General features: G+C 37.0%; 1 protein-coding gene across 1 annotated transcript in view; it reads left to right on the forward strand.

The window, feature by feature from the left end:
• Positions 1-20,271, forward strand: part of nvd (cholesterol 7-desaturase nvd) — a 371,012-nt gene that overhangs the window by 157,356 nt on the left and 193,385 nt on the right. The window contains 2 exon segments of the mRNA XM_073984921.1: positions 18,795-19,101; positions 19,168-19,273. Of these exon segments, the coding sequence (XP_073841022.1) occupies positions 18,795-19,101; positions 19,168-19,273 (413 nt within the window).

A 20,271-nucleotide genomic window follows, 5' to 3' on the forward strand; every position in this document is an offset into this window, starting at 1 on the left:
GAATATAAGCGATCCAAAATTTCACACAAAAAACAAGAAGAAAATACGCAGAATTCTGAGGATGAACGAATTTCCGAACAAAACTATCACCGAATTAATTAAATACGTTCAAACACACCAACCGAATGTAAAAGAAAATGAAAATAATAAAATATATAAAAGATCTACATATGTTTCAGGTTTTTCAGAGCGATTTTCCACCTCGAATTTCTAAAATAAAGACCAATTCCAACTTGCATTCATGAGTAATAATACAAATAATAAATTCTTCAGTAAAACGAAATCCAAAATACCAAAAGATGAAAAATCAAATGTGGTTTATAAGATTGAATGTAATGGTGACAAGTCCAATGTATGCCAAAAGGTATACGTTGGCACTACAAAGACAAAACTAAAAACCAGACTAAGTGCTCATAAGTCTGATTTAAAGGTAAAAAATAACCCATTGGACCAAAAAACAGCCCTAGCGGCACATTGTTCTCAGACAGGCCATATCCCAAACCTAAAGGATGTAAAAATTATGGCACAAGAAAGCAATTATAAACGCAGATATATGTTGGAGATGCTGCATATAATCGATGTGCCGAATGCAACTCGTATAAATTATAAAACTGACACAGAACACTGTGCACAAATATATAGGAACATTGTTCAAAAGACACAGCAATTAAGAGAATAATTCTAAAAAAGCTCCAGTAGCAAATCACCTGTGCAATAGAATGAATGTGAAGTTGTTATTAAAAGTAATTACCATTTATTGTGTTTTTGTTAACATTTATATAATTAACTAGCAGACACCGGTCCGCGTTGCTGGCCCGTCGTAATGTGTTTTAATGACAACTTTTTATCGACTTTATGCTTGACAATTCAAAAATAGGTATTTTCAATCTCACTTCTTCGCTCCATTGTCAAACCGAGAAGGATTTTTTGTCTGTAGCCTTTCTTTTCTCTTACGGACTTTGTCGAATTTTTTCGCCAATTTATGCTTTTTAGTATTTATTGTAGTCCATGTCCCTGTCTTTATCCTAAATCGATCTAATTATAAATGTTAAAAAAATGGTTAAATCGAATTCTCCCGCTTATTGAGACTTAAATGTTTTAGCTTTTCATGGCTGATGGACCGTTGATCCTCACCATTCAAGTAAATTTGTAAATATATAGTTTTTCTTGATCGGGGGCGCAACCACCGTTGTCTCGAAATCTAATTTGCAACCCGATGCACTCATAAGTTTAGCAAATGTAGCGATTATAAAATAATAGGCCCCGAAATTCGTCTATAAATTTATAGCATTTTGGACCACGGGACATTCCTGAATATTTTCTGAATATTAGGTTCAGTAGTTTTGGAAAAATAATGTTTTGAAAGGAGTGGGCGTGGTCAGGCCTATAGGCCCTAAAGAAGTACCTAGATTGTAGATTAATCCATAAATTTTTAATCCGATACATGCATAATTTTTGCAAATATAACGTTTTTTAAAAATATCGCATAGGGGAGGAACACCGCTCCCTCTGGAATTCAATAAAATATGTAACCTGTTTTCGGGGGCGTGGTAAACTTTTCTTTCCAAAAAACCTAAGTTGGTTATGACAGCATTATTGACCTGTTTATCCATACAGAGTCGGCGAAAAAGGGAACTGATGAAGTTGTTTGGTGACAACTGAAACTATAGTATTCCCTACCCTTCGCCCGCAACTAATCAATTTCATATCCACTTTAAAATATTTTGTTGAATTACAACAAAATATGGACTCAAGCTGAAATAAACACAAAGATTTGATTTTTATTCATAAAGGTAAGGCGTTTTTTTTTAAATATGCCCCCTTCAAAATTCAAGAAAATATGCCCGTACATTCCCTGACATTTTCAGGAAAATCGGTTCAGTAGTTTTGTAAATGTAACATATTTTAAAAAGTGGGTGTGGTAAAGTCTTTGGATCCTAAAAAAGTGGGTAAGGTCTTTCGAAATACATACATTCGTAATTATTGTAAATATAACATTTTTAAAAAAGTAGGGTATAGGGGAAGTACCTCGCCCCTTCCGAAATTCAACTGAATTTGTAACCTATTTTAAGCGGGGCCACCCTTGTACATTCCCTGGCAATTTCAGGAAAATCGGTTCAGTAGTTTTTGTAGAAATGATAAAAATTAAAAATTGAAAAAAGTGGGCGTAAATTTTCTTTGCATAAAAACCCAAGTCGGGTTATTGCGCACATTTTACAGAAAAATATATCGAAATCGGTCCAGCCGTTCTCAACTGATGCCATGACCAACGAACGACATTTGATTTTTATTTTTAAAGATTTAAAAGTTTAGACAAATCGCGATTTCCTTGAAAATACCTACAGTAGTTTTGTAGATATAACCTAATTAAAAAGTGAGCGTGGTCGGTTCTTAAGTCCCAAACTAAGTACGTAAGGTTGGAGACACAGTCGCCATTGACTCGCAAATAAATTCCGAAACCGATACATTCGTATTTGTTGCAAATATTGCATTTTTACAAAAATAGGGCATAGGGGAGGTACTCGCCCGATCCGAAAGTCAAAAAATGTGTAGCCTATTTTTATCGGGGACCAACCCTGTACATTCGCTGAAAGTTTCAGGAAAATCGATTCAGTAGTTTCGTAGATATAACATATTTAAAAAGGTGGGCATTTTCCAGTCTTAATGCCCCAAATAAGCAGGTAAAGTCGGAGACACAATCGCCATTGACTCGGAAATTAATTTTCAAAGCGATACATATGTAATTCTTGCAAATATTGCATTTTTACAAAAATAGGACATAGGGGAGGTACCACGCCCGATCCGAAATTCAGCCAAATATGTAGCCTATTTCAACCGGGGGCCATCACTCTACGTTCCCTGAAAGTTTCAGGAAAATCTGTTGAGTAGTTTCGTAGATATAACATATTTATAAAAGTGGCCGGACATTCAGTCAAAGACTGCTCTAGTTCCCACAATTGTAATATTTGCAACGGTCGCCATAATACTATGTTGCATAGGCCCACTTCAGCTCCTTCGTCTAGACCACAGATATCTCTCCCCTCGCTTACCTATAGCAATCCTCCTCTGGCGCTCATCCTAGAACCATGAATAGTCAAGTGTTCCATACACCCCAAAATCGGAATGTATTGTTAGGATCTGCGATGGTCGACATTGTTCATTTAGTAGTTTCGTATCCTGCTCGGGCTCTTATCGACCCCGGTTCAGAGACTTCGTTTATTATAGAATGTTTAGAAAAGGTCCCTAAATTGCCATTTCGATCAATCAATGAAACTGTTTCTTGTATCAGTGGTTCCACATATGCCACTTCAAAAAAAATTTGTTTGCTTCGCATTGTTTCACCAATCGATTCTTCCTTAGTAGTAGAGACATTTGCGTTTGTTCTTCCAAAAAGTCTTCCATCATTTCCCCTCAGTTCAAACATCACATTAGGAGGAATCAACAAAACACTACTCCGGTTCTGGGAACTCGAAGAAGTTCCCAGATTGTCGTTACGTAGTAACGCTTCCTTTAAATCTGAATTTCCGCAAACACTGCAACTGGGGGACTCTCGTAGTAAAATTGAAAAACAGTTTTGTCGGACGAAAATTTCGCTTCTTAGAAGACCTTCAGTCAAAATAGTTTATGATCAAGTTATACAAGATTACTTGTCGCTGGGACACATGTGCCAGGTTCAGTCCCCGCAGTCAATTATAGCCAAACTTTTTGATCCCGCAGGTCGGCTTTCGCCTGTAATTGTTGTCGCAAAAAATCATTATGCAGCAAGTTTGGTTAGACAAGATACATTGGGATGACTGTTTGCCTACCAATATAAAAACCGCTTGGGAGTCTTTTATGGATAATTATTCTTCGGTTAATTCTATTAGTATACTTCGTTGGGTTCAATATTGTCCAGAAGGCAAATTAATTTGCTAATATGCACCTGGAATGTTCGCACTCTTTATAGAGAAGGTGCAGTTTACGCATTGGCAGATGTACTTGAGAATTATAAGGCCGACATTACTGCCATACAGGAAATACGATGCAATGGGAAAGGCGTCACAAAAAAAACCTAAAGGTGACGCATTGTATTACAGCTGCCATGACATAAAGCATGAGTTTGGTTATGGATTTGTAGTTGGTCGGAGGTTAAAACACTAGGTCTCTTCAACATCAGCTTTATTTGCGCTCATGCTCCCACTGAAGACAAGGATGAACTGACCAAAGATATATTTTATGAGCGCTTAGAAGAAGCATATGACCGTTGTACTGCACATGACATTAATATTATTCTAGGCGATTTTAGTGCCAAAATTGGAAAGGAAACTATCTTTGGCCCAACAGTCGGAAAATTCAGTCTCCACAGTGAAACATCTGACAATGGTATAAGGCTGACAGACTTCGCAGCGGCAAAAGCATGGTAGTTAGCAGCACCAGATTTTAACATCTCGACATCCATAAGGCCATCTGGCTGTCTCTAGATCAGAAAACGAGAAATCATATTGATCACGTTGTTATGGATGTGAGACATTCATCGAGCGTGTTGGATGTGCGTTCGTTCCGAGGAGCAAAAATAGACTAGGACAACTACCTTGTTGCAGCAAAGGTGGCACCCGGTTAAACGTAGCAAGCAAAGTACGAACAGACACAACACGAATGTTAGACGTCAGTAAGCTGCAATCACAACAGATAGCCACAGCATATTCCATTCAACTAGCCAAATTGCTTAATCAAAGCACTCGTCATCCCGATAACATGTCAGAGCAATGGCAAAATATTGCCCACTCCATGCAAACAACCGCAAAATCCATACTTGGATACTAGAGACCTCCACCAAGGAATCCATGGTATGATCAGGAGTGTCGCGCTGCTACCGAAGAGAAAAATGCGGCATATAGGGCTACTTTACAATCCGTAGCAACGCGTAGCGCACGAGAGAGATATCGGGAGGAAAGGAGAGAGGAGAAACGTCTTTTCCGCAGGAAAAAGAGAGAGATGGAAAAGCGAGATATACAGGAACCAGAATGAAGTCCGAAAATTCGACCAAAGAGTCAAGCATCAAACTTTGGTACAGGCATCAAGCTTTGATACAGGCACATCCTCCTGTAGAGACCAGCAAGGTAATTTGGTAATTGATACAGATAGTGTGCTCAGGATATGGAAAGGAAATTTTTCAAAACTGTTGGTATCCAATAGCAGCGAAGACGACGAAGATACAACAGATCCAATCCCAGAATATGGTATTGAATGCGGTATACATTCAATACCATATTCTCTTGGAGAAGACCCAAGAGATGCAAATCGACACCTACCACCTTTTTGTCGATTATAAAGCAGCCTTCGACAGCCCGCTGCGTTCAAAGGTATTCCAAGCCATGTCTGAATTTAGTATCCCACAAAGCTCATTCGGCTTTGCAAAATTACTTTAACTAACACGAGATCCTCCGTTAAAATAGGAAAGAACCTATCCAAAGAGCTTTGTACCAAAAGATGTTTCAGGCAAGGAGACAACCTTTCGTGTGATCTCTTCAACATGCTGCTGGAAAAGGTTATACGAGAGTCAAACGTCAAAAGAAGTGGCACAATCTACACCAAATGCCACATCATGGGACGATCAGTAAAAGAAGTAACTGATACGTTTATTAAGGTCGAAGGAGAATCTGCTAAAGTGGGTGTGGCGGTAAACGGTGAGAATGCCAAGTTGATGGGGACGACGCGCAATGCGTCCATTGAGCTCGGGCCAACTTTGGAAGTTGGTCCTATAATTTTGAGGTGGTAAAAGACTTCGTCTACAACAAACGACATTAGTTGTGAAATAAAAAGAAGAATCCTGTATAGGCGATGTAGACGATCTTAACAAAACATTCGTCAATATACCAATAATTAATGCTGATCCCCTTTTTTATACATCTGATGATGATGGCATACGTGGGGAGGGAATATTTGAGTTTCGATGCGTAACATATCAAGAAGTCTTGAGCTGTTTTTCGAGTGTAAAATCGAACGCCATAGGTCCAGATGGAATTGATCCTAAGTTTATTCGAATCCTACTCCCACGTTTGCTAACTCATTTCACTCACCTTTTCAATACCATTTTATGTACCAGCCCCTTTCCCATTATTTGGAAACATGCAAAGATCATTCCAGTACCAAAACGTAATTCAGAGTTTCGACCCATTGCAATTCTTCCCTACCTCTCTAAAGTCTTTGAAAAGATAATTCATCAACAGATGTCCGAATACCTTCAACGCGAATCTTTACTGACAAAAGTGCAATCAGGCTTTCGCTCCGGTCACAGTTGCGTAACATTTAAATTAATTGATGTATCCGAATCAATAAGGAGTCACATCGACGATAACAAGGCATGCTTTCTGGTTCTGCTAGACCACTCTAAAGCATTCGACACTGTTGACCATCGAACCCTCTGTGTTAAACTGTGAAAATTTTTCAACTTCCCTAGATCCTCCATAAATCTTATTTATTTATATTCTATTTATTTGATCGAACACAATCTGTTTACAACGAAAATACAAAATCAATGCCTCTGGCAGTAACCAAGGGAGTACCTCAAGGGTCGATTATCGGACCACTTTTATTTTCTTTATGTGCCAATGACCTACCCCTACAACTTGTGCACAGTAGAATACATATGTACGCTGATGATGTTCAGATTTATCTGAGTAGTTCTGTCGATGATATCAGTCAGTGCATTGTTAATCTAAACGAGGACCTTAATAGAGTCGGCAAATGGGCCAATGCAAATGGTCTTGCATTAAATCCAAAGAAGTCAATGTGCTTAGTAATTCACAAAAGGAAAAATTTTACTGTAGAAAACATTGAAATTTCACTACAACTAGAAAATATCGCAATTGTTCAGAGTGCCAAAAATCTCGGCATTATTTTCAACTCTTCTCTAAGCTGGGTAAACCATATTAATCAAGCTGTGGGCAAAACCTATGCTAAATTACGTGCTTTATGGCTTACTCAGTCTTTTACCCCAATTAATGTTAGATGTCTACTGGCCAAAACGTACTTAGTTCCAGGGTTAATTTACGGCTGCGAGCTCTTTGCGAACTGTGATTCTCTGAGTAGACGTAGACTAAATGTTGCATTTAATAGTATCATTCGCTATGTTTATGGCTTGCGTAGAACTCAGCATATATCGCAATATCGTAACTCGCTTTATGGCATCAGCTTAAACTCTCTTCTCCATGTGAAAGCCTTAATATTTCTCCAGAAAGTTACATATAAAAAACACCTAAATATATATTTTGAAAAATTAGATCTGACGGAGGAAAAAATATTATAAACTTGAGCTGACAGAGCCAGGTATCAAATCGGCATTTCTTTATAAATACTATACGTCTCTGGAATTCTCTTCCTCACGAATTGCAAAGCATCAGTAACGAACATACGTTTAAATATAAAAGTACTAACTGTTTTCAGAATTTGGAAGCGATTTCACAAGTGTAACCGCTAAATTTTTTATCTTCTTTATGACTTATATATTCTTTTTCTTTTTTTTAAACATTGTTTTCACTAACTTTTTATGTTGTATCAAAATCAATTACTGTCTAATATTTCATTTGTTTTATAATTCAATTGTTTCTCACTAACTTATAGGATTTAAATCTTTAAATCACTCTAACTTATAAGATTTAAATCTTGTTGTGTAGGAATCAAAATAAAAATAGATAAAAATAAATAAATTGGCCAACAGATGCTACCTTGGCTTAAGAAAGCAGTTTAAAAACAAAGCCAGATCTCGTCAAAAAAAAAAAAAAATAACGCTTTACAAAACACTGATACTACCCGTGCTGATGTATTGTTTCGAAGCATGGGTATTTTCGCAAGCAGACATGGCAGTGATTTATATGTTTGAGAGAAAAATTCTTCGAAAGATCTACGGCCCAATCTGCGTTGACGTTAAATATCGACGTCGCAGGAACCACGAACTGTATCTGCTATACAACGACATCAATATAGTTAAACGTATCGCGATGCAACGGTTGCGTTGATTAAGCCATATCATAAGAATTATTGATGATGGACAACGCTAAAAAGGCGTATAAATGCGGGACGCTTGGCGGTGCACGCATAATTGGCAGGCCAAGGAATAGACGGTGCAAACAAGTGGATAAAGAGATGAAAAGGCGCGGTATTCCAGAAAGCGAAGCAATAAACAGAGAGAAATGGAGATCTTTTCTTAGTTTGGCCTATGGAACAAATGGTCTGTAATAGACGAGCTAAGTAAGTAAGTTAATAGAGTTTATTGTTGAACTTATTTCTCTATTGCCTCTCATGGCTTCGTAAAACACATTCGACTTGTAAAACATGCGAAGTTAATCGAGTATGTCGGATTCAGGAAAATATGAGAAAAGGTCAAAGGTTCCACGTTAGGTCCGAAGATAATCCCGCTGATTTAGGTAGTCGCGGTGTCTCTTCTCAGGACTTAGACAATTCTTCACTTTGGTGGCATGGTCCTGAGTGGTTATTGTCATATTCCTCTCAATGGAAAATAAATGATACTTCATCCGTCAATACAGATCTAGAAACTCGTCCTGTCAAAAGTAATATTGCTTTCTCTGCCTCTCACCATGATATTTTGCATAGATTTTCGTCACGTGGGAGGGCTTTGGAGGCATTGTCTTATGTTTTTCGATTTTACAATAATCGACCATATTCTGAAATTCACTTCCACTATTTTAGATCCTTCAGACATTAATGCGTCTGAATGGCCGTCTAGCTAACTCCCCTATTCTTTCCTATACTGAACGCCACCCAAATATATTACAATATTCTTGTCGATTTGTTCGTCTTCTAGTAGAGTTCGTTCACGCTATTTCCATTCATGGTGGAAATCAGATAATGATCCGTGTACTTCGTATTGAGTATTGGGTTCCTCGCGTAAAAAATTTTATTCGGTTTGTTATAAATTGTTGCAAAGTAAGCGCTCGTGTACGCAAATCATGACTGCTCTTCCTCAGGAACGAACCTTAGTTACATGACCATTCCATACTACAGGCGTTGATTTCGAGGGACCCTTTGATATCAAGACATTCACGGGTAGAGCGTGTCGAATTACAAAGGGTTATGTATGTGACTACTGACCTGCCCTCTGCTTCATTTTTGTCAGATGTTTGTGTTTTCTGATAATGGAACAAATTTTGTCAGTGCTTCTCGTGAAATCGAAAAGAATTTAAAAAGAGGTCGTGAAAAAGTTTGTTCTTCGCTAGACTATCAGTTTATCCCAGAAGGTGCTCCCTATATGGGAGTCCTGTGGGAAGCTGCCGTCAAAAGTTTTAAAAAAACATTTTCGCCGACATGCAAAAACGTTTAAATACATATTTGAGGAGCTTTCAACTGTTCTAGTTCGCATTGAGGCTCGCTTAAACTCTAGACCCCTGTGTTCTATAAACGAAAATCAAACAGATGCGTCGCACTGACCTCCGGTCACTTTCTTATCGGTGTTCCTCTTCTTTCTCCACTCGAAGATTTAATGGTGGGTTCGCCACTAAGTCTTGGCAACAGATATCGCAAATTAAAAGCCCTCACTCACCAATTTTGTATACGTTGGGAAGAAGAATATTTAATAGAACAAGCGTTATAAATGGAAACATCCTGTTTTCGCGATATAAAAATTAACTATCTAGTTGTGCTCCGTCATGAGCAATTACCCCCTACTTCGTGGAAATTAGGTCGCGTCGTTTAGGTTCATCCAGGAATAGATGGTCACGTTAGAGTAGTAGATCTTCGGACGGAACAAGGCATTGTTCGGCGGCCAGTTACGAGGTTAGTATTAATCGACAACGAATAAGCAATAACCTTTCTATGTCGTATAAATATTGGTTTGAATAGATATGGAGTCAACTTCGGACATTTTCCCATCCGCCATTTTTCCGGAGAACGACGAAGATATGATGCCTGACGGAGAGGTTGAGAAGGAGGTGCTTCTGTCAAAAATTGCTGAAGCTGTAGCTGCCCAGGACCCTCGGTCCACAGCTTCAGACACATTGAAGGTGTAGAGCGTACCTCCTGCTTAACTAACATTGTCATCACCCCCTTCCGCCACCGCCTTTAGGACTAAAGCCACCCCTGGGTCATGCCCTCTCTGCTCCAATTTCCATGTCCTCTACCGCTGCTATAAGTTTAAGAATATGTCTTCACAGAAGCGCCTACGGTTTGTAATCGCCAATGGTCAGTGTACGCATTTTTTACAATCGAACCACAAATCGTCCTCAAAATTGCCAACACTGCGAGCGGTGGCAGTGGTGTTGGGGCCTGAAATTTAATCGAAAATCATTACCCCATCACTTGTTATAGCTCAACCTGGGTTGGCTACCGCCCAATATACTTCGTTTGGCTGGGTCATAGCGGGTGCAGTACACGACTAACTTTACAAAAAATTTTAATAATTGCTAAATTGGATAAAAATTGTATTAAACCAAATAAACCAAAAATTAGTCTAACCCTGTTGTCTTGCAGATAGCGCGTTAAGGTGGGCGGCAAATGTATAAGTTCGACACATTGGTTCGCCAATGTATATGCTCTTCGCATTGGTTCGCCAATGTATATGCTCTATATATTGTTTCCCCTTCCGATCATTCCAAAACCGATGCTAGCTGGCCGCTCTCACGAGCCCTATGGGGATATCTTCCCTGCACTTCTTCCAGGAGCCTTATTCGCCTAGTTCGGACGGTAGAAGAGAGTTTTGCTCTTTTCTACTACTTCTCCTGGAAGCCTTATTCGCTTAGTTCGGATGCAGAGGGGCGCTTTCCAATGCTGCGGTCGTAGTTGACGGCCTTGTTAACGCTTTTGTGCCCTCGGCAGCTTCACTTGTTAACTCGGTCTTGTCGTCAACACACGTACAAAAGGTAAAGTTTTGTTTCTTTGAAACCCTTAAACTTTTCAATGAAGAATTGAAAATATTTACATAAACAAATTTACATACCCAAATTGTTTTTATTTCTTTTCTCCTACACTGGTATCACACCAACAGGGGGCTATATCAAAACGTGGACCGATGTAGCCCATTCTCAATACCAAACATTCTAGGAGTTATAGAACCTTCTATACAAAATTAAACGACTATACCAAATCTATCATAAAAATTGCGAGCAGTATCTTGATTTCAACAGACGTCGGACGGAAATGGTTATATCGAATGAAAAAATTAATTATACCCTCCATATAAAAACCACAACAAATATGAAAAAAAAAACACAAATTAAAACCAGGCAGATTTTCCCCCAAAAACACTCTACCATCAAAACCCCAAGAAGCATGGAAACGAAGAAACAAATAAGACAGGCAACACTTTGTCATTGACAAAAACGATTGTTGGTGTCACAATACTACTTACGGAATCTTACAATATCTTTATAATACATATTTGCTCTTCGAATATTGTTGGAGCAATCGTATTTTTTCTCTCCGTGGAGGTATGACAGTGTGCTCCAATTACAGGGACATAAGCTCGCTCCCTATTTAATATAATATATTATATGCGATATTGTGTGGATGACTTAAGCCTATGATCAATGAAAAATTGGACAATATCAGTACCTAAAGCCGTACTGATATGGCCCAATTTGTTCATTGTCAAATCCACCATTGGCCAGATATTTACCTTGAGGCAAATTCTGGAAAACACTCAAAAAATGTAGATAGACATCTACCATTTTGTGGTCGATTATAAAGCAGTCTTCAACAGCCCAATTCGTTCAAAAAAGAGGTTTCAGGCAAGGAGACGGACTGTCGTGTGGTCTCTTCAACATCCTGTTGGAAAAGGTTATACGAGATGCGAAAGTCTAAAGAAGTGGGGCAATATTTACAAACAGCCACATGTTAATTGATTATGTCGACGACATTGACATTATGGGTCAATCGGTAAATGAAGTAACTGATACCTTTGAAAAAGAAAAGAGAATCAGTTTAAGTCGGTCTGCCACTAAATTGCGATAAATCAAAATTAATGGTATCGGCGCGTAATACGTCCACAGATCTCGCACCAACTGTGGATGTTCGTACCTACAATTTTGAGGTAGTGAAAGATTCTGTCTACCTCGGCACCATGATAAACACAACAAACAACATCAGTTGTGAAATAAAAAGAAGAATAGTGTTGGCTAACAGATGCTACTATGGTTTAAATAAGCAATTTAAAAACAAAGCCACATCTCGTCAAACAAAAATAACTCTATACAAAACGCTGATACTGCCCGTGCTAATGTATGGCTCCGAAGCAAGCAAGCAGATAAGGCAGTGCTTGGTGTGTTTGAGAGGAAAATTCTTCGAAAGATCTACGGGCCGATTTGCATTGACGGTGAATATCGGCGTCGTATGAACCACAAGCTATATAAGATATACAAAGACATGAATATAGTTAAACGTATCGAGATGCAACGATTGCGCTGGCTAGGCCATATCATAAGAATGAGCGATGATGAACCCGCTAAAAAGGCGTATGAATACATGCAACATGGCGGTGCACGCAGAATCGGCAGGCCTAAGCTTCGATGGAGCATACAAGTGGATGAAGAAATGAATAGGCGCGGTATTCTAGAAAGCGAAGCGAAAAACAGAGAGAATTGGAGATCTTTTCTTAGTTCGGTCTATGGAGCAAATGTTCTGTAATGGGCCAGCTATGTTAGTAAGTACAAAAAAGTAATAAATGGTACTAAAATTGGTCATGGGTGTGTTTTTTAGAAGAATGTTTTACCTTCTGAGGACAGAAGTCCTTTAATTAAAATACCTCCAAAATATGTCTCGCTGTTGATGTGTAGGGGTGAGATACGGCTGATTTTTTGATAATTGAACTAAAGTGGTACGAATATTAATTAAAATTGGTATTAGTAGAACAAAATTTTCAGTGTTCACCATTTCCACATTAAATATTGTTTATTTGTCTTTTATATCCTTTCCGCATACGAAGTAGCGGGCTCTTGAAATAAAATAGTATCGGGTTATATATATTTTGAAATGCGTGTAAATTCCAAAATCCTCATAATATCATAATGCGCATGCGGTTTATCAATACAAAGAATTCTTTTCATTTGTGTACATTTACCAAGATTTTCTTTGGCGGCTAAGTTGTAGCAACATCATCAGTTTAGTGTACAAAAAACTGTATAACGCTTATAATTTGCACAAAGTGCATACAATTTTTTATGTTCATCCGATTTCACTATCGACTCTGAAAAAATTCATCGATCTAAACCTATTTCATTAAAACTCCATCAAGAACCGTGGATGTTCATTCACAATCTATTTTTAGGATAAATCGGATACAGCTCCCATACCGCTAAATTTTTAAACCTCTGTTTTCCCAAAAATGCGAGTTATGTTTCGGTTTCTCAGCTGAAAATGAAACGATCCACAGAAAACGCGAATAAATCCTCGATATTTTCAAAAACATTTTTCGCAATTTTTCAATTTTTGCTGTAGCGGTTTCCGCCGTTCTAGTGGATGAATTTTCACAATCTATGATTTATATGATCTGTCAAAAAACTAAAATATCTCGGAATACCAGAACAGGGCAATATATTGTAAATACTGTACGCAAAAGGATATATTGTAAATACTGTACCCAAAAGGTAGGTTTTTTTTTAAAAAAAAATAGACGAATGCGCGTCACAGCCAGGCCAAAAATACAAAAAAGCCTACAATCCAGCTTTCAAGTGATACGTTAGAAGTTTATTCATGTACTTTTACTTTGGGCAGATTTCCGTTATTTGAATCCCAGCAAAATTTGAAGGAAGGGGTTCCATGCGTTGACGTGATTTCATGGCATCTTTTGCATTGGTTTAAACGAAGTCGTGAAAGATCTAATCTTTTCATTAGTATTTGAACCAATGCAAAGGAAGTAGTGAAAGATCCGATCTTTTCATCAGCATTTGAACCCATGCAAAGGAACTCGTGAAAGATCCGATCTTTTCATCAGCATTTGAACCCATTCCATCGATCCAATAGAGATGAATTTAGTGTTTTTATATATATACATTTTTCTAAATATATAGGATTAATTATTTACAATAGGCTTGATGTTGTCGGAAACTCGAAATCACAACCAACGTTGTTAAAACTCTCGTCTTAATGATAATGTCATTGCAAAGGGTTGGTGAAAATGACATGCCAAAGCATTGGTGGAAATGACATGCCAAAGCATTGGTGAAAATGACATGCCAAAGCATTGGTGTAAATGACATGCTTTGGATCCAGAAATGAATAGAATTTTTTGGGGTCCACGCTCATATAAAATTCATCGATGAAGATGCTAAAAAGATGACATGCCAGATCATCAGATGGCATCTTTGGCATCGAACATTTTGCTAGGATAGTTTAACCAGCAATCGAATAACAACGTAAAAAACCTCGTTAGCTTCAACGTGTGTTTACTTATTTTTATTCATTTTCGCGGTTATAACTTCCACGCAAATAAATTTTTATAACCAAATTTTTTAACTTTGTAAAAAACACTTAATTTGATCCAGCAATAGTCATGGTTACATTTAAGCTACAGTAGTTCGCGTATTATGTTGCACTATTATATATTGGCTTCAAGGAAACTAAATGTTCACCTTGACTTTCACTCATATATACTTTGAAAAAGTCGAATTCTTTAAAAACTGTATGCATAAAAATACTCATAACTTCGTTAATATTGGTCCAAATAGATTTTTTTTATTTTGTTTATCAGCGGTCTACTATAAAAATGTACAACAATTTTTATCAATGAATGTACTCTTCGATTTTCTTGAATTTTTTTTGAAGACCCATTTGGTATTGGGATTCGAATAATTATTATTTTTTAAAATTTGTCAATAATATTTTTTCTCTATACCAGCGTGAAACATTTGTTATTTTATTTTGTTCGATTTTTAACAATTTTCAAAAGCAATTATTCTAATCTTCATAGACAAATAATTACAGTTATTAGAGCTTTCGGCTGTTACCAAGTACCATATAAAGTGGTATATCATAAATTTTAGTATTTTGATGCATAATACATCCCATTTTTCCCTTTTTATTGTAATCAGACTACAGGTCGCAATTGTGATCGGATCGTCACGAAATTTTTGGGGTTAATGAGGGTCCTACTGAGGAAGAAGCCTATTGATTTTGGTGGCCGGATAATATTGAGGGGTCGGAATCATGGTAGAACAAATAGAAGGTAAAGTTAATACTACAACAAATACAACTCGAACAACAACCACAAAGGAATTTGTTTTTGTTTGTAACGTTACTGCCAGTTGTATTTGTAAACAAAACAAGGAAATGTCTATAAATTATTGGAATTTAAAAAACTAATAATTTTTCACATTTGGTTGAATATTTTGGAAAACATGAATGAAAATTCGTTACATTTAAAATTTTTATGTTTCCACATCATTCCACTAAATGCATAAATTCTCGCAGAAAGTAGAATTCTTGCAGAAAAGTTTGGGGTCGCTGGAAATTCATAGAAAAAGGAGAAGCTGTTTCAATGTTTTGTTTTAGAAATCAAAGAAGCATATGTTTACTAGGGCTCTATTTTTTTAAATTTTAACAAAATACCTCACATATTAACAAACGTTGTATCGCCTCTACAAGCGGGGATTTACTGCGCGGCATATCGTTCGAACTTAGAGGAGGTTACATATCATTGATATGAAGAAGTCTTTCTGGGAAATGGTTTTTCCGAATGATATATATTTTTTTCTCAAAAAATATATGTCCCTAATGTACATCGGAATAGAAATAAATGTATAAAATGTCATATGAAATTTGACACTAACACTACAACCCAGTTCAGTCAGCTGGGTATTGCTGCTACCTTTTCTTGTTCTACCATGGGTCGGAATGGGTAAAAAACTTATTTGGAGAAAAAGTCAACGTTTTATTTCAATATCTCCGCTTCTATACGGGGTATATCAAAAGCAAAACCTGGAAAGGAAAGTAGAAAATATCACCTTTGCAACGATGCAACTTACGTTAGGTGGTCAAACAACGGAGATATCGCAATAGCCGCTAATAGAACACAACTTTTCATTTTTGCGATTTTAATAATAATGACGGATATCACAGCTTTGGTTTGGGACTTTCCAAAAACAAAGTCTGACTATGAAAGTAGAAAATCCCATCTTTACAATGATGCAAAGCAGGTAGGCGAAGGTGGCCAAATAACAGAGATATCGCAATAGTCGGTAATACATCCCATTTTTTTCATTTTTTTTTGTAATCACGCTACACGTCACAATTTTGATTGGATCGTCATGAAATTTTTGTTGTTAATTTAGGTCTCACAGAGGAAAAAAACTATTGATTTTGGTAATGGTCGGACATTAACCAGGAGTCGGAATGTGCAAAAAAATTATTTGGAGAAAAGGCCAACGTTTTATTTCAAAGCGAATATCTTTCTTCTGTAAGAGGTAAATCGAAAGCAAAACCTGGCAAGGAAAGTGGAAAATATCACCATTACAACAATGTGAAGTAGGTTGTCATAGGTGATCAAACAACAAACATATCGCAATAGTCGGTAATGCATCCCTTTTTTCCATTTTTTGTGCAATCAAACTACAGGTAGGAATTTTGATCGGATCCTCACGAAATGTTTGGTGTTGATGGGGGTCTCACAGAGAAAGAAGCCTATTGATAGTTGGCGTACATTCTTCCATTTTTTTATTTGAGTTGTGCTGACGATGCACTTAAATGCGTTTCAACAAACTTGACCTGTATTAATGAAGACATTCAGAGCAAAGGCGCTAATACCCTAGACATTGCATTAAAAATGTCCTAATTTGAATTAATTTTTCACCCTGACAGATAGTTTCTGCATTTATGAAACAGCTGTTTGTGTTGTTTGTTTGTACCCAGAAGACCATTTCATAAAGCTTTACAAAAGTTCGCCAAAATATGCGAAACAAATACACTTTCTACCATTGAAATTTTCACCACGATGAAGCAAAAATAAATTTAATTTATTCGCGATATTTTTGAGTCTTTTTAATATTATAAAAATATTGCAAAACTTTAAAAAACATTTGAAGAAGATATAATTTTCGATAGAATTGGTATGGTGGGTAATGAAATTTTTTGTGGAAATAAAAATTTTAAAAAGAGATTTGTTAGAAGGCGTGAAAAACGATTAGCTGATATTCTACTTGCGAAAGACCACTACTTATTTTGAAGAAACGCGAAAATTGCAGATTTCCTTTCCCTTTTTATTTTCTTAAACATGGAAATTTGACAAAAGACAATTGATTTTCTATAGCATTGCCATATTGAAATTGCTAAATTCAGTTTAAATTCCCTTTGATTTTGTGCATTAAGAATGTGGATAATGCACGCATTAATTTGAATTAAGGCAGTTAATGCAAATTAACGCTGCCGTCTGTCTAGGGTATAAGATATCCCAATTTTAATATTTTGAATTTTACCAGTCAAAAGCTTATGCGCAGGGGCAGTGGTGTAGGGTATCACATAGTCGGCCCCGATCCGACTATAGCCTTGGATCACTTGTTTTTATTTAATCAAATTTAACCAAATATTTTATTTTCCTTTGGGCTGTATCGTTCCGAAGCATGTGTATTTGCGAAAGCAGATAACGCGATGCTTGGTGTGTTCAAGGGCAAAATTTTCGAAAGATCTATGGGCCAATCCAACATGTAGGGGAATATAGATGTCTTATAAACCACGAGCTGTATCACCAATACAACGACATCATAGGTCATGTCTTGAGAATAAGCGATGTTGACCCATTTAAAAAGGCGTATAAATGATTACGTGAAGTCAAGTAGTGAAAGGCGAATTCACGATATCGCGAATTGGCAAAATAAAGCAACTAGAGCCGAATGCAGATCTTTCCTTAGTTCGGCTTATGGAACAAATGTTCTGTAGAGGGCCAGCTAAGTAAAGGTAAGGTCACATTAGGCAAGTAAGCATAAATGAGAGCAAGTAAGCATAAATAATGCATTTAAATTTACGTTCACTTGCTCTCAGTAAGCGCATATTGTCGGTCGCTGGAGCAAATATTTGCCTTAAGTGATCTTACCTTAAGAATCTAAAATAAGTGGTGCACGATGGGTCAGAAATCGATTTTCCTGGCATAACATAACTATTTCTCGGAAACTATAACAGATGTTGTGTTCATTGTATTTTTTAGGTAGGTAGGATTGTGTCCTTTAGTAAATTACCATAGCGTTTACACAAAGTGATCTATTTGGCACTTAATTTTAGTCAAATTGCAATTTAGTGGACTAGAACTTTTAGGGAACAGCGTGAAACAGAGTATCGTTTTCGCAGAAACATGCCTAATAGTGTCCTCTTTCAGCCCTTTCCGTTCCGTTTTTTTTAATTTTTTTTTTTTGTATTTTTATGGTTTATTTATTGGCGTTAGAACTTGTTTAATAGACTGGAACATATGAAAAACTCAAAAACACATATTTTGAAGTATGAACAAAAATCAATTATATTATATTACTTTGTAACTACTAGACCCAATTTGATCTCTTTGGAAAGATTGGAAAGCTTATTGTATTATCTGTCGAACAATATTATGGAAATTCCTCTATCCGTTCAAAAGATACATAGTTTTGACAAGGAAAAAAACAATTCTGAAGCACTGTGCGGTGGGGGTTTTGTTATTGCTTACAACAAACCATCAAAAACTATTGGATGCTACCACGCACTTTAAAATATTGTTGAAAACAAGAAATAATGAATTAAATAATTTTACAAATAATAAAAAACACGTAGTATTAACTTCGACAATAATATGCAATAAGTGATCATATACACCCTTAAACTGTTTATTTATTATAAACATAAATTCTCAGTTCCCCAATCGAGTAAAGTGCGAAAGTGGACATCACGGGAAGTTAATGATAACATATTTATATGGTATAGCGCAGATCCTGAACTTGTACCATGGGACATTCCAATAATAAATGAAATAGAAACAAAAGAATTTGTGTATCATGGGAGAAATGAATTTCTAGTTAACTGCCATATACAAGAAATTCCTGAAAACGGAGCAGATTTGGCACATTTTGGAGTAGTGCACGAAGAGTGTTTTCTACGTGGAACCAATTATTCAGGTGACACAATATTTAAGGGATTGGGAACACACAGTTGGCAACCACGGTAAATATGCATGTACAACAATTTTTGGTACAAAGGTAAAAACTACAAAACGAAATTTCTTTTTAGTTGGGTACCAACTGATAAAAAACATGTTGCATTGGTGACGTTGAAGCATAATATGAGGATCGCAAGGAAATTCAACATATTTAAAATGGATATAACAGGGAAACAAGTAACATTGCCAGAAATATTATTTTTCAATACGCACAATAATACTAAACTTAAGTAAATATAAGTTTTTTGGCGATATCGTCGGAACTCTATGCATTAAATAGGGTATGATTCTTATTACCTCCGTCGCACTGTGGTTCAGAAAGTGTTCAGAGTGATTTTAACGAATTAGAAAAGCTAAGATGTAACAAAGCGGCGCTTAGAAAAATTTACTCGTTAGATTTTGTTACTATCCTTGTATTTGCGTACGAGGTACGCAATGTTGTGTACAAAGGTAGTGGACAAAATCTAACGCAGGCGTGGAAAACCCGTGGGGAATATAAAAACAATTAAATTAATTAACAATTTAAAGAATTTACCAGAATGACCAATGTAAAAACCGTAACCCATAACCCGATTATTCGCTACTCTTTGGCTGCCATCAATAGTCATTTTTCATTTCTCGAAAAAGTATAGAGGACGTGAAGGACGACATTTTTCATTTCGCGAAAAAATATAGAGGACGTGAAGGACGACACTAGATATGGACTATACTAATTGCGGTAGCGCAATCAATTTGACAATGGGCTGTTGAATAGTATCGTTTTCCGTATGGATGTCTGGGACACGTACTCGATTATCAGTACCAGTGTGCACCGCTATTATTTGACCTAATTTCCACGAAGTGGTAGGTAGATTTTCCTGCCGTACTACTACCAAGCCACCCGTTTGTAGATCGCGTTGCGCCTTGACAGCGCGTATTTCTATATCGGTGTCAAGGGATTCTAAGTTAGAAAGATTTCACTGAGAACTACCTTGGCGATGCCAATTTGGTCCCTGCCACCATAGTTGAGATGAGTCCAGCTCAGAGGGCAAGACCCCCCGGCTACCTTAATCCGAGGGGTTATCTTCAGAGCGCACGTGATGGCAACTACCTCTGTCTGTAATCTCCTGAATCTTAATAACGCGGTTGGAAACAAACATAGTCCATGTAGATGGAGTTTTGTTTAGCCATCATTT

The sequence above is a fragment of the Musca autumnalis genome, unplaced genomic scaffold (assembly GCF_047663935.1).
Source record: "Musca autumnalis isolate F117 unplaced genomic scaffold, ASM4766393v1 scaffold_1, whole genome shotgun sequence".
NCBI lineage: Eukaryota > Metazoa > Arthropoda > Insecta > Diptera > Muscidae > Musca > Musca autumnalis.